At 40.6% G+C, this 18383-nt stretch overlaps 1 protein-coding gene across 3 annotated transcripts in view; it reads right to left on the reverse strand.

The window, feature by feature from the left end:
* Nucleotides 1-3294: 3294 nt before the first annotated feature.
* TMEM156 (transmembrane protein 156) overlaps nucleotides 3295-18383 on the reverse strand; it is a 28306-nt gene continuing 13217 nt past the window's right edge. For all 3 annotated transcript variants that reach the window (XM_087736402.1, XM_087736401.1, XM_087736403.1), the window contains 3 exons: nucleotides 18174-18275; nucleotides 12728-12835; nucleotides 3295-4659 (listed from right to left, as the gene is read on the reverse strand). In XM_087736402.1, the coding sequence (XP_087592528.1) occupies nucleotides 4640-4659; nucleotides 12728-12835; nucleotides 18174-18275 (230 nt within the window). In that variant the 3' untranslated portion in view covers nucleotides 3295-4639. The remainder of the gene's footprint in view (nucleotides 4660-12727; nucleotides 12836-18173; nucleotides 18276-18383) is intronic.

Here is an 18383-nt window from a genome sequence, read left to right on the forward strand (position 1 = left end):
GGTAAATAATATTTCAGTAGGAAAGTTCTATGTGGATGTAACCAGAATATTTTGTTTACACTGGTTTGTATTTTTCCATCAGTCAAATAAATCATTTGAGATACAGAACTGAGACAGTATACTAAAAAAGAATGTTTTGAAGAAGAATGTGATGGGAGGATGTCCTCAGTGAAGTCTTTGACTTTCTGGTTTTGTGATTTACCTTTGGAATGATGAGTGTGATTTTGCTGAGTCTGACAAAAACAGACGTTGCCTTAAACTTCTAAGGGAGACTCTTCTGTCTTTCATCACCGCCTTTTTCCAGGTCAGTACACCGAGTGTGCCTTGGTACGTGTCAAACTACCAGGTTTTAAATACTTTAATTTAAACAATAACCTAGATTGTGAAAATTACCTGTTCTCTCGAGCAGATCTGTTCGTCGTGGCATTCCGTTCACTTTTGAGCACACCGGTTTAGGCAGAGACAAAGGAGGCCGGCTTTTGCACTCACTAAGTTGTGAAATTTAGCAAGATGAACCTTAAAGCAATATCTGCATACCTACAGCCTTGCCGATGATCCACTATTACAGGTCATCACTGAAGGATGAGCTAGAAGTAAACTAAGAGACAAGTCATTTGCTGTATTTGTATATTAAAGGTATTTGCTTTTTTATTTATGTTTTTAGGCAAACAAAGCAAGCTGGAAGTTGTTTGCTGCTTTTTAGGGTATAATCTATTCATGTGTAAACATCTCTTCCCCATGATTTGCTCCTACGCTCAGGCATCCATTGCTTGAGACAGCTGAACAAAAGAACTGTCTCTTCCACTTTTTTCATGCTGCTTAGATCATCCGCTGAAGCCATATCTTCCTCTAAAATGTGCCTCAATCATATAATGCAAAATCACAATCATTACCATTTGAGATGCTTTTTAATGATGTTTCCAATGTCACCCACCAGTCAGGATTCATAATAACTTTAATGAGTCTGAAACGCCACAGTATTTTGAGTGACAAATACAGATTCTCACCTTTTTTCTGATTCACAAAAGTCGTTTTTATCATACAAGCAGTCACCCAGCTCAGGATTATCTCTGAGACATTCCACTTCTATTTCAGATGACAGCCCTGTCCTTTCTGCTCGTCTCAAAAGAATGTAAAGAGTGGAAAAGGACTTTCCTGAGTTCTTTTTCAAACCATCTTGGAGCAAGGTTTCACGTGACACCATCAGCCAGTCTGACCCACTTTGAAATTCTTACAGTCTGACTGGAAAGCCCTCTGGACTTCAAACGCTTTTTTTCTGTCTCAGGTCAGCCTTTGTTTGTTGCTGAGAATACGAGGACATAACCAGCTGCTTCCAACGTGCGACCTGTACATTTTCCATGCTCTTACTCCTGCCTCAGTGTTCACGATACTGATGATGGTGTGCAGCTTCAGAATTAAAAAAATTGAAAATAAAATGTCAAAAATTGAGCTGCATTAAAAAGATGAGAGAGGGAAAATGATTTTCAAAGGGGAAAAGAAAAGGATGTGCTCTCTGGAAATTGCAACAATTTTCAAGGTTGGATTAGAGAAAAGCCTCGCTGAAAGAATTTTTCAGCATTGTTCAGAATAAACAAGAGATGACATCTGATTAGTTCCAGCAGAACTGGAATAACGGCGCTTCTGAAGTAAACGAAAATCTGCATGAACTTGAAGGAAGGAAGTCAAAGAGAAGAACGTTGAAAGAGGAAGAGCTCAGAGGAAGGAAGACAGCTGATCTGATCACTCCAGAGCTGCAGTGCTCGTGCTCCCTTTATTGCCTGCACCCCAAAAGTCCCCGAGCACGCATCCGCCAAGAACTTCTTAGTCTCCCCGCTTTGATCTCCTTTCCACAGCCTCCCTTTACAGTCTTTTGAGGAGGTGTGCTGACAGACTCAAAGCAGAGCACTAGCTATTCATTCTGCCTGTCAAACATTTTACTCAAGGAGTGAAAGAATATTTATTATGCAATGCTACAATAGTGTGCAAAGGGAGTCTGAAAAAACTGCAGCAAGGACTAGTCATCATTCTTAGCGGACTGAATTTGCTGCTGGTGTAAAGAGGAAGGCGTGAAGGCATGACTCAAACAAACGTGTGCTATTTCTCTTCCCGCGCTACAGGGTTGAGGCTGAAAGGCATTTGGCAACAGGGGCCGGTTCTGGGGTCAGACAGTGTCACCTAAATGAAAGCCAGAACACTGGGTAATTCAAACAACTTTTAAACACCTTAGAAGCCCCTCAGCCCGGTTACTAGACTTGGAAAAATGCCGTCCTGCTCCTCCTGCCCTTGCTTACCCCAGAGACCGGATCAGCAGCTTACACCGTGCTGGTATTTAAGGTGGTCTGTGCCTTTCCGCCAGTTCCCTTACCGGTTCTGCCCACATCCATTTTGCACGTTTCTGTATGCCGTCAGTTCTGCCTTCCCCACCAGTGTTGTTCACCCCACTCTCCTCCACCTTCCTGTCTCCTTCCCCTGCTGGTTTTTGAGGTTCTTCCCTCCTGCCCATCATCTTATGCCTGACAGGCTGCCCCAGGACATCCTTTATCTCCTCACTGCTCAGTTGCGGAAAAGCCAGATGAAGACAAGGGGTTAAGAGGACATGGGAGGAGAGAAACCAAGAGGATCTCAGGAGAAAATGGGAAGACACTAAACCTGTTGCTTTTTAGTCCCCTCCTTCCTCCTCCAGTGTAAGGAGGTCAGACTGGAGACTGCCTGAGGTCCCTTTCAACCTGAATTACCTTAGGATCACATTTTTTTCCTTACCATTCTTACCAATGTCTCCCCATTCTCCCACTGTTCCCTGTAGGCTGGGTCATACTTCCAAGACAAGGGAAGCTCTACTCAACAGAGATTAAAATCTTATAAGAGCCTCTTAGGTTTACTTGTTCTTGGTGTTTTGTAAAGGTAACTTGAAAGGTGGAACCTTCCAGGGCAGTAAAACCAAACACTTAGAGAGCTGTGGGATAACTGTGGGCAATAAAATAGTAAGTCACAGTTTAGCCATCCAAGGAAGAGAAAAGAGGGAGGTCTATAGGCAGCAAGAACAACAGAATTAAATTATAGGAGAGAAGACATTAAATTGGGGTCACACAGAGCAGGGCTGCCCCTGTCAACAAGAGCTCTGGATTACTGAAGGGGAAGTGTGATAGATAGCGCCATCACTTGAAGCATTTAAACACTGGCTAAAATGGCCTTAGCAATTCTGCAGTGATTTGAGATAGATACGTCTCTTCAGCTGTCAGTTGCTGTTCTATAGTAAGAAGAAAAAAAGAAAAAAAAACCAAAAAAACCCAAAAAAACCGAAACAAATTGTGAGAGGTTTATTTTATAGACTGTATTAAAAAATCCATTTCTGAAAAGCTTGAATTTATTACCACAGATAAGCAATAAAGCCTCAAAAGCCCCCAAATCAAGAAAGTCAGTATTTTTCTTTGATTTTTTTATAAGATGGTAACAAACAATAGAAACAAATGCTTCAGACTTACCAACTAAATATAAAAAATTCCATATGGCCTCAAATCATTCCAAAGCTAATGTTCACAACTATTCCTATTAAATCTGAACTGCTTGGTGCGGTATAATGACTGGAGAAGCAATTTCAGAGAGCTTCAGGAGGGAAAAGCTATATAAATGTAAGGGATGGGGGTTATGAAGTATTAACATGATGCTAAATCGCTGCATATCGTATTTGCAATGGGCAGTTTACAATCTGTTCATCCTGATGGATTTAGCACAAGGGAGTCTGAAGTCCTGGCTCTGCATTTTCTGTCTCTGCCTTGTAATTGATGCTGAAATTGTACCCACAAATGATGTGTTGGCACCGAGTGAGTTGGGGACCCTGCTCAGCCCAAACAGCTCCATTACACTCAGAGGAGCAGTAATAAATGGAAAGTAAGAAAAGTTCCAGGAGATAATGAGTCTGACTACTAATGACCTCAGCCAGTACAGATGATAGAAATGCCATTTATCAAAAAGTATGAAACCCATTTGGTGTCTTAATGAGTTATTAAAAAACAATAATAACGATTTTGTGGTTTGAAGCCAAATTACTACTTTTCCACATTTTTATCTTTATCCACAAAGATGTTGCAGAATTTATGAAGGTCTTCCCGGTTTACTGCAGAAATTAAAATGTACTGCGGAATTCTCTCCTTCTGTGATCCTTCGGCCACCTTCCTCAACAGCCAGAAATTGTGTCTTCTAAGCATCTTAGTCACCTAGAGCATTAAACAGGCTGAAAACTGCTCTTGTTTCATGATAGGAGAGGTTCGTTTCTATCTTTAGACGTCTTTCTTATCCTATGGAGAACACAAAATAATTTCTTCTCAGATAGAAAATGCAATTATTGCAAGGATTATCTCACATCCATGTGATTAAGTATAAATCCTGACTGAAGTGAAAATAGATGTGAAATCTATACTCTCCTACCGAAGCTGATTCTACAGCAAAACATGTCTGTCCATCATTCATATTTTCTTAAAACCAAATAATTCTGATGATAGATAAAATGGAGCTTCTCCACTGAAATGCAGAGTTGGCATTTTCATGAAAAGATGGGTCACGTAGCTCCACAGACGGGAAATGGAGATGCTTTCTTCTGTGGTGTATGATGTGTCTTCTTTCATCCAACGGTAATCGTATTTCATATGGTGACATCTGAAACTAAAGAAAACAATATCAGAAAAAAAGAGGAGGTTAAAAAAGCAGTCTTTTCCCATTTATCTTAAATGTCATTCTTTTGCCTTTCACGGTAATGAATTCTCCTCTTTACTGCAAAAGAAAACAACAATGTAACTAAGAGGCGGACAAAACAGAAGATCAGACTGGAGCGAAAGGCCGAAGAATGGCACCTGCCAACAGGACGGTGGCCCAGGTGCCCGCCCCGCCGCAGTGTGACATAGAAGCCTGAGTGAGAAGCACTGGGCCGCATTCACTTTCGGGGAAGCCTGGCAACCTAAGAGCGGGCAGAGCCAGGAGCTGCCCGAGGGCGCATTCACCACCTCCAGCAGGCTGAGGAGCACCAGTAAGGATGTCATGAAGTGTCTCAACCCCGGTTTCTGCAGAGCGTCTCCCTCTACATGGGGTTTAGCCTGGAACTCTCTCGTAGAGGTAGGTGGTGATTGATCTCTTTCCTTCAAATAACTGAGCAGGCTTCACTCTCTTCACCCTCCTGGCAGCTGGATGAGGGGAGAAGAGTTTTTTGTGCTATCTGCCTCCACTCCAGAATCTCTTGTCGTGTGTTAGCTCCTGGGCGTCTCTTCATGAACTACTCCACCTGCAGCAGAGTGTTCAGAAGTAAAGTTTGGGTATTAACAAGGTCTTACTGCAGCTGAGCCAAAATGAACTAAATTATCCTAATGGAAAAAAAAAAAAATAGACCAATCCAAACCACCAGCTGGACAGAAGAATTTGCAAACCTGTGCCCAACTGCATTTCCCATACTATACTTGTACACAGTAGAACAAAGTTGGAAATAATGACATAAGAGCAGCTTTTTCCACATTGCCAAGTGAACAGTACTCTGCAGTAATCGGCAGTGAGACTTTTGAAATCTGGACTGCAGCTCCCAAAGTAGCACGTGATGAGGAACCTTGAAATATGAAAACTCCCAGATCCCAGTCAAGCTCATCTTTAGTTTTTAGGGAACCATACAATGCTGGGGGTAAAAGCACAGGACTTCTGTACTTCTTGTTCTCACACTGAGTGGAAAAGCAAATGTAACTTGTCGCCCGTTCTGGTAGTACGTGTAGCTGCAGGCCCAGCAACAACATCTGTCTCCCTTTTCCTTTGCATCGTAAGAACCGGGATAAGAAATGTTTCTTTGGCTGTGAAATCATACTGGAGGCAGCAGCTGCTGAAGTGAGCTAGAAAATGGCAAGGGTAGGCAGGATACAATGCATCAAAAATTGATGCCGGCTAATGGAACAGGGGGTTTAAACAGCCTGCACAGTGCCCATTACAGCCCGGTTCTGCAAGCAAGCGGGAGTGCTTCCCTTCAAAAGCCTCCAAGCGTCTGTTTTGGAGAGAAACACATCCTGGCGTGCATTTTACACAGAGCCCAATAATTGTGCCAAGTACCCTGGAATGTGCTCAGCAATCTGATTCTGTGAGCTCTTTCGTACTGAGAGGAGTTTTCGTTTTCACGATTTAGACTTGAATCTATTATGGAAGCAGAAACAGAGGAGGAATTATCTTTCATGATATTTAAAAAATAAATGTGTAATTGAGTGACTGCATGCAGTCCTGGAAATAATTTAAAGCTGCATGTGGGCATAAATCTTTCTTCATAGTTATCTACAGGAATTCATGAAAGCACAAAAAATTATGTCTTACAAAAATGGCCAACTGTCAGCACTAGTAGGAACTTCTGCCTTCAGCAGCATCACCCCCAATTTTATGATGGCTTTAACCACAGGACTATCACTTCTGCGCACTAAAATGATGCTTTTCAGAAAAAGTGTCAAAAGGACAATTGGAAGGATCCCAGCAATTTAAAATCACACCTACTGTTCTTTACAAATACATGCATGATTTATAAAAACAGCTTAACTGTAATCTTTCTCTGGCTCCTGAGTACACTTGGTACGTGCCTTTGCTAGGATGTTTTGAACGGCAAGCTTCACTGTTTTCCCTGCATAACTTGTATCTTCTGTTGTTTGTGTGGGTGTCTTGCTCAAAGACAGAGAGAGGGATTCTTTTAAATATGAAAACATTTTTGAAAAGCCGCAATCACATAAGGAAAAGCAGGCAAAGAATATTTTTAGTTGCCCTTTCTGTCTGTGCTACTAAGTTCTGCAACGGGGGCATCTAAAGACCTCTTCAGGAAGGCAGCAGGGGCCTGAGCCAAAGCCCCAGTAATAGCCCAGGGGGGACCCGCATTGAATTTTCCTGGTATTAGAACTGGGTTCTGCACAGTTACATTTTTAAATTGCTAGGGGAGGGTATCCTTAGAAAATGACGGCAGTGATTTCCGATACTCCGAATGTAGCTGGATAGGAATCAGCCTCCCATACACTTAGTTACTTACTGATCTCTTGTGCCAACCACCCACACGGCAGGTTTCATGTCCATGTGCTTTTAGATTGCAAGAGAGGAAAGGGACCCATCAACTTCTTTTATTTTACAATTTCTGTGAAAAAGGTTTTCTCCTTTTTAGCCATCTACATGCTTCCCCTGTGCATCCTCCCTGTCGTTACCTGTCATCTACCTTATGTTCTGGTTTTATAATCTATTTCATGTGAAGATAAGGTTGTGCCTTAAATTCTATATTCACTGGGAGACCAACTTGTCTTATCTAACCATACAGCTACACTGTCATTCAGAAAGAAATAGAGAGACGTGAAGCATCTTACGTGTTCAAGGATCTCAAAGCTCTTTACAAAGAGAGATGGAAGTGCTGATGGCGAAAGGCAGCGTACTAAAAATCGTTGGCAATTGCTGATGTGGAACTTTCATTAGCTTTTATGCAGCCTTTGACACGTCCACCGTTTTTTAAGAGAATTAATGCGAGGCAGGACACTAAGATTGTTTCATCTTGTCCTTGGAGCATTGACTGTCAAAGAGACTGATGCAGTAAATAAAGTGTTCGGGGTAATACTGACCAACTTGTGTGAATTTGATCTAACAGCTCAGAGCACGACACTGGACACTTTTTACCAAAAAAAAAAAAAAAAAAAAAAAAAAAGTCCACGAACTGTCAGGTCTGTATCTGTCTCTAATTTCCCCAAATAAGAGAGAACGCTATTCTGTTCCTAGTCATTCATGAAATCCATTAATGCTCCTTTTGATTCAGAGAATACCATGCTGCTTCCCCATCAACAGGCAGAGGACAGAAGTACTGCAGGAGAGGACTCTTGGTGCTATACACGAGTTTTATTCTGCCCTGATCACTGTAAGACTGAAGCGCACCCTTGGTATGGAGGAGGCCAGCGAGACCTGCACAGCCAGTCTGCCCGGACTCACGTCGCCCTACCACTGGGGAAAGACAGACTGCCACAAGGGCAGGGCACAGACACAGAGAGAAGGCGCGCCTTGGGACAGGCTTTCTTAATCCTCCAAGGGCAAGTTTAGCCAAAACCTTCCCTACGTAACAATGATTTCAGGGCTAACCATCACCAAAATCATCTTGCTGAATCCTCTAACGCCTTCGGATAGCCTGTTCACCCCATATCCCGGTGTTTTAATGGGCATGGGGATTTGACTCTTATTTGCCCACTTTTATTTCTTACTCTAATAGTTCTTTGCCCCCCCTGCTTTTAGAGAATGGCCATTGAATCAAGTACGTTCCGAAATGTTAGTCCTTTTATGGTTTCACATGCTGCACTTTTTTAAGTAAAGGGAGATAGTAGCCTCGCTTTGATATATAAATGCTGTATTTATCCTTCTGGTCTGCTCTCCTAGATTTCTTGCTATCAGTCCAGCTTCTTGTTTCTGTCTTTTCATCTCTCACAGAAAAGAGTATTCACTTAAAAAAAAAAAAAAAAAAACAACAGATTCAGATATACATCCCACAGCATGTTAGAGCTGCTAAAAATAATAGGGGATGCAAGTAGTGCTTTTAAAGTTAAAAGTGCCAGTTGATGCAAGTAGTGCTTTGTCAGTTAAAAGCACCACACGATCTCTTTTTTAGCTGAGGATAAACAGTTATTAACACAGTGCAAATTAGTAATGAGGTGTCATCGGCAGAGACAGACGCAGTTGGGTCTCCAGAGCCTTATTCTAGCTGCTGTCCTCTGAAGGGCATTGCCTCCGAATGCAAATATTTGCCCTGAATAAAATGTTCATGCTTCCTCTCTAAATAAACAGCAGCCTTGAAATTTACAGGAATTTTGACAGCACTAAGGAAATACATCTACAGCTGTCATATGTAAAGAGAGGACTGTCTTAAAGCACGCGAGAGACTGGGCTCATCCATTTTTTCCAGGACAGTTCCTCATATGGTGGTTTAATGAAAGATGGCAAAAACAGAGGAGGATTCTTAACTTCAGCACTCAAATGTAATAACAAAAGTTACCGTGAAAATACACAGAGACATTAAGCAACCTCTGCTGAAAAGATTCCCCTTTGGCAAAGGTACGAGTGCAGAGGCTGGTACATTTTTTTATTAGCTGAATTAGCTGTCAGTGTGATAGTTACCAATGAACAGTAAAATGGAGCATGTGCATGCATCTCTGTGCGCATGCACGCATATAGATATATAGATATTCACACACACAGGATATAAGTATGTTGATAAACATGACCACGCACATATGTGGCCATGTGTGTGGTCATATGTTTATCAATACGCTTACATTCTACGATCAATAGTATTGTCTTAAATATAACGACATTAAAAAGACATTTAAAAAAACATTAAAAGAAACATGTCTTTTTCTCACATAAAGAGAAAACTTCAGCAGAAAGTAGCAATGTGTCATTGATTATTGATCTCTCTCCATCTATTAACAAGACAAATAAATACTTTCCTGTCACTGATTGGAACAATGAGCAAATAATATGCCTTATACTTTGCTCTCCTGTCCAATCTGGATTTTAATTTACTCAATTCCTGTGGCTAAAAACGATGTTGTCCAGCCTTTCAGCTCTCAACGTGTTGGGTTAAGGGCCATCGCTGAGGCCATCAGCAGGTTCTCCCGCTCAGTAGCAATGATGATGGTGGTAAGAGTGAGCCTTGCTTTTCGACTTCCTCCTCCTTACAGCTGCTGTTATACCAACCACACCTGCTGTGTAGCGAGCCTGCTTACACAAAAATCAGATAAACACTCTGTGCTGCAGTTAATGCTTTCTCTGAGTGCAGCTTCAGCTAGCTGGAAATGAGGAAAAGCAGGACTTAAAAGCGGTTTGCCTGTCCTCGTCTTGCCTGTTTGATCCAGGGCAGGCACTGAGGTAACTCTTACCAACCGGACTGAAGGCAGATTTGAAGCAGAGAAGGGCAGATGTAAGCGCTGTCCCCAGTGGAGCGCTCTCAGGTTTCTAGCTCAGGCTAGAACCCTTCCTTGTTTCAGGCTCTCGTATCTGTGATCTGAAATGCATGTGCCTCAGGGGAGCAACTGGTAGGGTGATACATAGATGACGCATTTTGATCAAGAAGCTCCTGGTACACACTTTTTATCTCCACCCAACCTCCTTCTTGGGAAAAAACAGGTTTTATCAAGTTGATGGAGTGTTTAACTGTCTTTGTCAATTCTGAGAATTTAATCATCCTGGTGGTTTTCAGTGTCAGTACTCAGCTGTTCATGTGCAGCACCTCTAACACAGCCAGCTCCTCTCTGTTGAGCAAACTAGTCCTCAGTAGCGTTCTCGAGACTTTATAGAGACAACCCTAGCACTCAGGAGAAAAGTAGACCACAATCTCCTTCCACATCCAAAGTAACCAAAAGGACTTCTAGCTAGCACGCTTTCCTGGAACTGCAGTGCCGTTAGCCACTGAGCCACCCACAAACACACGCAGTAATGAGTCGAATCTGACCTTATCAGCTGAAGGGGGAAGTGTTTATTTGCAAGAAGTGAAGCAAAACTACAGCAGAAAGTGCTATTTTCACAGAGTATTTAGCTCTGAGACAGTATTTCTTTGAGAAATGTTGTTCAAAACCTAATGTGATGAAAGGCAAAATCTAGATCTAAGTTCTTGCCTCTCCAGCCACACCCTTTAATAATCTTTCCACACAATGTCATGCAACATTACAATTTCATGTATTGGGCATTAATCCCACATATCGCACCCAGCTTTCACCTCACCGCCAGCAGTCCTGACAGGAAGGCTGTGTTATGACCTGGAAAGCAAGTCTGCTTCTATACAGCACAGCACTAGAACAAGGTATGCAGGGTTTCTCAAGACACCTCGTCTTTTTCTCTCAGTCACTGACCCAGAGATTAAGGAAAGGGATAACTTCATCCCAAAGTGTCCTGGATCTCATATATTGTTTCACAGAGCAATCAAAGGTCTGCAAAGTTGTTCCATCTCTTCTTTCTACCCTTTAATACATAGCACTTAAGATAATGAAAGCAAAAGGAGTGCTAGCAGGGCGATCCCAATGGTTACTCCCACCTCTAGGAACAGAAAAGTTAAATTTGCATGGGAATGGGCCATGACTTTTTTTTCCTGCTTCTAAAAGATGAGGTTTGGTGAACCCAGCATCCGGGAAGAGCAAAGCCTGCTACTGATCAGCCATAATACTGTAGAAATGAAGGCACTGAATACTAGTGAGCCGCCCCTTAGCAACACATCCTATTAACACCTTAGAAATGTCTTATTTTTAACCTGAGAGTAAATGCTCTCACAGGAAACAATTAAGGTAGGCAGGTACGTGGCAGACAGGGATATGGGAAGATAAAGCTTTACCTGAGAGACAGTTGACAGGTATCAGAAAAAGAAATGGTCTAGTACTGAAGTGGTTGGGAGGAGTCCCTTGGAGAAAGGAAGAGGCTGCCCTACAGAAAGGCTGATGGGGCGCTGGGAAAGGGCCTGCTCACTCAGCAAAAGCTCCTGATGCCCAGATGGCAAACTGCTGAACGCAGATGATCTGAGAAGCAAGCGCACTCATCTATGCCACTGACTTCCAAGTCATGTTATCTTTTTATGCCTCCCGATATCCTCATTTTAGAATAGTAATAATGGCAACTTTCCATCTTTGTAAGTCCTCGTAAGATCTATGGATGGGAATCACTTAAAAAGTGGTCGGTATTTTTGATTACTATAATACCCTGTCCTGTAACCCAGCTAGTCTCTCTCGAAAGCCAAACAATAATCTAGCTCAATTATTAATTTATTATGGCAGTACCTCATCTTTTGTCAGCAATGCTGTTCAAAATTTCTTCTTTAGCTGTGCTCTCAACACACAGCTTCATTGTTTATGGTTTCACATGAAGCACAAAAATCAAACCGCTCTTCAGTACATCAGTTATTTCAACACATTAAAAAGGTAGCACGACATGATATTGAGTTTTCAATAAAACTCCATCCAATTTAAACAGATGCAAAGAAGGACCTTCTTAAGCTTTTAACCTAAAAAATTCACCATAAACAGTAATATAATCTGTGAAAGTAGCCATAACCTTGTCTATGCAATTGATCTATTAGTCTGTATTACTTATTCAAGTAGCATCTGTTCCGTTTCATTACAAGTATTGCCAGGAAGAGGTATCTCTTACTGCACATTTCTTTTCAGACTTGTTTCCTTACATCTGGATTTCCTGAAGCAATTACTGGAGGACAAGGGCTGGAGAAAGTTAGAAGTGGGAGACTAGTTTTAGTTGCAAGCTGAAAGCAACTTCTTGTCACTCCTTCTGACTGGTGTAATAACGACAGAGCGATCAATTTCTTTCGTTTGGGGAATTTGATCAGCAAACTATTTATTTCAAACATGTGATTCCCTTCAGAGATCATTTGCAAATTGTTTCTTTCCTCTGCTTTTGTCAGAAACAAATGTCAACATAATGCTGAAGTCCAGGACACCAGAAAAATAGTGTCAGAATTTGCATTGGGGCCTTCAGGGACACACGGGGTTTAAAAGGCTAACACATTGGTTTATAGGTGACTCTTGGTAGCAGAAGGAAAATTGATTTTGTTTCCCTGCCACCTAGCTCTCACAAAACACATTTTCCAGTTTGTCATCTCATATACTTGGCTAGAAGAAGTAGTAATTTTTTTTGAGCAGATATTGCAGACTATTAATTCTAAAAATATGAGGTAAAACAGAGTAGTTGTAGTTGTAAGATATTTACTTACCTTCTACAGTTGATGCACCCACGTGACAATACTCTTGTTCAGGAATTATGGGCAGTATCTTTGTGGTCTGTGCAGTAAATGGAATCTGTTGTTTGCTGATTGTCACTACTGAAAGTTAAAATCATTTTTATCAATATTATTAAACAGCAAATACATCTGCAGAGTGTTAAACATCGAATCTGGAAGTTTGAAAATAATTGAGACCTATCTGAACACAAGGCAGAGGAGGACAGCCAGTTTTGCAGTGGGATTTCAGTGCCTAGAGATGCAGATACATGTCAGGAACTCCTCCAAGTACGAACCATGTTTTGCATTTAACTTCCTCTTGATACTAATGGGACTACAACATGCTGATCCTAAGTCTCCCTGGGAAGCAGCTCAAAGGTAGGCAACTAAATTGCTCTTGGAAATTTTACTAGTAGTGAAAATATAAAAGCATGCAAATTTGGGGTTAACTAAGAGTCTCCTAAAATTCAAAAACCTACAGTTGGCCAGTTAAGTGGAAACAACTGAAATTCAGAGTGTGAACTCTCTGATTTACTTTCACATACGGGCAGCCCAGGTTGCCGCTCAGGAACCCGTGATGCGGCCCCAGCTAACTCGTCACACACACAGGGAGAGCTACCGGGTATCATCCAGTTGTTAACAAAGATGACAGCATGCCCCTCAGACGCAGGGCAAGGTGTGGTGATGCCTGTAGCATGCTGGCAACACAGATACTGATATGATATCTTACTGGGATACAGATGAAGAAACACAGAAATAGCATTGTCAGGTTAATGAAGTCAGAGTTGTTGACTGCAACATTTTTCAAAGAGCTACTGTAGAACACAAATAATATCTTAACTCCAGGTCCATCCTGTCCCCAACCGTAACTTCTGTAAACCTACAAATGGGTTTTCTACTGAGTCATAACAAGAGGATGAACCGTGTCACTTACATGTAGCTACATCCCTTCTCCACTCACTATATCATTTGGGCTTCTCCCTTTACAAAGGCAATTAAAAAGTGGAGTTTCAACCTTGGTAATTAAGCAACTGAATATGAAAAGCAAAGTTAAAATAAAACTGAGGTAGTTTTAAAAATAGTAATCGATCTTGTTTTGCATTCAGGATGAACCTGGAGAGAATGGGAACGTAGGCTGATTACCCCTTCAGAGCCTGTGTGTAACACTGTTCTGCATGCACGCAAACTGAACAGAGAAATGGCCCCTTGTGCATCAGTATATGCTCTACTGAAAGCATACAGGGGCTATGAAAAGCTCCCTAAAATTACCTGCAGCCGATAGATTTTATCCTCCTTTCTGAAACATAAAAAAGACCCAAAGCTGTAATAAGGCTTCACATTTTTCTCTGGAAATGTTGCATCTCAAAAACATGTAAGTCTGTGTTAAATATTGAATACTGTGACAAGCTTTGCTTTTCCCAGCATTATTCATCTAAGCTGCAGAGGAAAAGAGAACTACTCAGCTATGTCAGGAACTGAGAAGGATCAGAACGAAATAGGTGATGCTTCACGTGGCCAAGATTAAACAAATTTCTCCTTTCTTGGCTTTGCATCTATTTGCTGCTGTAAAAGATCTCTTGCCTGTCCTCTTTGCTAAAAAGAAAAGGTATTGCAGAATACAAGGAGGACTGAGCCTGAATTCACTGGGATGCCAGTCCTGACAGTACTGAGCCAGCATTTGCTTCTATTTCCAACCTGTCAACTAACCTGAGGCTGTAGCAATACATCAGAGAGATGGCAGAATTTCACCTATATTTCCTCTAATCTTGTAGGAGAGGAACTGTTATTTTAATAGGATAGCAGAGAAAACAATACAGGAGTTCAAATGACTGAGAGGAAATCTGTCTTGTTTTTTCTTATGTGCAAATTACACTGTCAAGCCCACTTATATCAAATGCTTTGGATGTCACAAAATCTAAACAGTCCAGAAAACAACTGCAGGCCAGAAACCCTGAGGTTTTATTCTCTGAGTCCTGGTTGTCACCATGATCCTACAATGTCCTTCTTTCAGGATGAGTTATAAAATTACCATCCATCAGAATTAACTTTGCATTACTGTGAGCCAGACAAGTGAGTCAGCGAATCCTGTATTTGCAGCCTAAAATGGAATGAACCAAGCTGTGACCCCGTGAGCCAACGGAGTATCACTGAAAATGAGGGAAGTATACCATTTGAGCAATGTAGAACAAGGCATGATGTTTGAACTACGGTTGCCCACATAGACTGTAGAGTAATAACATGATGATATTAACAATATGATTCCCTGTCTGCACGGTCCCATTCTGGCATAGGAATGGGAGCAGGCCTTTTTTCCAATAGACCTTATGCTGCTTTCAAAATAGGATAAAAATAAACAAGGAGTATAATTCTTATGCTAGGAAAAGAAGGTCTAAATGGGAATTTATAGTGGTAGACTTCTAGTAATATAAATTCACACTTCAGTATAACCCATATAATTATATTAATGAAACTTTCAGTATGAAAAGACCCTTCCAGGCAGATTCACTCTAGGTATTAAATGCCCTGATTTGTGCAATCTGTTTTCTGTGCAACTTTTTTTTTTTAATAATGTAGTGTACAGTTCACACACACTGGCCTGATCCCAACAAGTAATTCTGTGCCATGTCCCCAGGCTTTTATTTTTTTAGGATTCAGCTATATGAGAATAGCTGTACTTAATCAGTTACTAGTAGTGGAAAAGGTACTAAAGTGGTTTAGGGAAACGGGCTAAGTGAAAGGTGTAAGAGCAGGGTAAGTACAGCTGCCTTCCCGTTCTCTGGAACTGGGGCTGATTTAAGCAGTAGGCTGCACGTGACAGCTTAGCAGTTTCTCTCTGAATTCTTTTAAAACACTGTGGGGAATACTCTCTAGTCCTTCTAATTGCTATTATTAATTTATTAAGTTGTTCCAAAACCTCTTCTACTGCCTCTTCAATTTGAGAAAGCTCCTCAAAGAAATTCTTGCAATATAAGTCTCTTATGTGGGAATCTCCCTAAGATTCTCTGTCATGAACACAAAGTAAGGAATTGACTTTTCTTCTGTGGATTATTTTCCACGTGCTACTACTATCAAGTCCTATTTGATATGAAAATGCTCTGTGTCTGGAAATACAGATCAGCCACTTAGAGAATACTTACTTCTTGCACTGAAGAAAAAGCACCCTGTACTCTTTCCCTTCTCTTGTTGGCTGCATTTAAGGACAACCGTGTTTTGTCAATTCATACCATTCAAGGGATTTTTTTACATAAATGCAATGGTAGGAACAGATCCAAAGTCTACAAACATGGTCTGTACAGCCCATGCCCTAGTGCATACTTTTTTGGCTTAACAGCACAGACAACGTTTAGTCAACATTTATGACCAGAATGCTTTAAAGCTTCCCTATCCTCACTGTATGTGCTTAATCCTTTGTAGTACCATGAATTTGGAAGGCTGTAATTTTAATCCTACCCTAGAGAACATACTATACATTTTTCCTCCTTTCCTCTGCCCACCGGACTTAATGGTAATGATTCATGGACACAGAGCCACTAACAGTTTCACAAAACTAGCATCCCTGCTGTGAATTATCTTTTCGTAGGACCACAGTGATATTAAGACAGTAATTTCCTGAGTCTACCTAGGAAATCATTCTCATTCTCAAAGTATAGGTTTCCTTCTTTTTCTTCCTTTATCCTTTCTGAACTTTGAATAACCTTTCAGTAGTACCTATACATCTTTTCATCTATATGAGATACTGTCATAGCCTCGCAGATATATAGTTATTTAGTCTCATTACAGTGTTTCCAGGGTGGTTGTATTGTCTTCAGTGGATCTCAATGTTTTGTTTCAAGATTGCAAGCTATGCACTAATGATAGTGAAAATATTATCAAGGGCTGCAGAAGAAGTCACCTATAGCTATTTATAACCCATTATCACAGCAGCAAATCTTAAAGTTAGCAACTGTGGAAAAAATAAACTCTTTTCATATGGTCTTGATTCCACTCTAAATTATATTGGTATAAATCGTGAAATTGACTGGATTAACTGGAATTCTGGTGTGTGAAATCAAGGAATTTCCTATTAAAATAACACCCATTATAGCAGTTCATCAGCTAACCATCTTTCTGGGTTAAATGGACAGACTGAAGTGGGAGGAACACAGAAGTAAGAATGACAGACCAATATGGGATTCCTGTTCTCTTCAGTAAAATCTAGTAAAACTAGATCTGAATTTCCATAAAACTCCATTATCAAAAATGCCCTTGGATATACAACACTAAAAATACCATTGTGAACATGCTGATAAAACAGGTATTGTGTTAGTGAAGCTACTCAAGACAAAAGATGTCAGAAAGATAATTCCTTTCCTGCGGGGTGAAAATAATGAGCTCATAAATACATCTTAGATGTAGCCAGTGCTTTAAAAGCGAGGAGCATAAATTGTACTCCCAGAAGAGTTCAGACAGACAGGGAGCTATTCACTCTTTCCTAGGTAAAATTGAAATGCCATGAGTTACTGTAGAGAGAAATTATTGAGTGTCCTCTTATTCCTGAAGAACTGACAAAACAAACAGGGAGGTACCCAAGCCTAGCCAAATTTAAAACCATTTTTTTCATTTGCTGGCTTCGTAATTGTTCTTGTTTTGGAGGGAGGTTGATTTGCTATTCAGAGCTATTATTCCATATGTCCACGTTAATCTTTTTAAAGATAGAGCTCCCTTCATGAAACCAGAATCCATGGAATTTATTAAAGGATATGACTCTTCCAGCAATATCAGTAACACTCAGAGCTACAGCTGCTAATTTCCCCTCACACAGAGTTTTGTTACCAAATCATAATTTCTGGAACCAAAACGTTGAGTTTAGCCATGTCATTTAATTTATCTGTGCTAAACATACTACACTCTCAGAACACCACATTTTAATTCCTATCTGAGACTAGAAAATTGGACTTTGTGGGAATTTTTCCCTAGAAATAAGCTACAAAGTGCCATCAGAGTCATTCTCTGAGTCCTGCTACAGCCATCCATTCCATCCTTTGGTAGCAGATTTTGTCAAGAGTCATAAACACACAGAGCATACATACAGTTGTGTACATGTCTGTATACTTTTCACACACACACGAAGCACTCAGCTGCCAAACCTCAAATGTGACACACAACATGATCAAAAATTAAAAGGAGGTAAAAAAAACAAAGTCATTATTGCAACACATTTGGAAGACTGGGAGAAGCATTCCCACATGGTATATCTAAGTCTTACAGTTTGATCGTCAGAATTATTTATTTATGATATAAAACTGTTTCCATAACATAAGCCAGATCAAATTTGTATAAGATCAAGGTAACTCTGAAACAAACCTGATGCATCTTCTGACAGGAAAGACTTAAAATGTCTTTCTTGACCTCCTCATGCCTCAATATTTGTACGGTTTTTTTTTACTTTTGTATTACTTACCAGGAAAAGGATGAATTTTAGTAGCAGATATGGTTCTTCCTGAATGTCTAGAACTCTTTCTTCTTAGCATAGTAGAAACTGCTGCTACTCGGTGTTTATAATCTGTTTTAAACAAAATGCATTATCCTCAACTACAGAATTACATATGGCACTGATTAGACAGAAAGCTGGTAAAAATGTTATTCTTAAACTGTTAAACACCTTCCATGA

Source organism: Nipponia nippon, unplaced genomic scaffold (assembly GCF_047370975.1).
Source record: "Nipponia nippon isolate SJK-2023a ecotype South Korea unplaced genomic scaffold, ASM4737097v1 scaffold_6, whole genome shotgun sequence".
Classification (NCBI taxonomy): Eukaryota; Metazoa; Chordata; class Aves; order Pelecaniformes; family Threskiornithidae; genus Nipponia; species Nipponia nippon.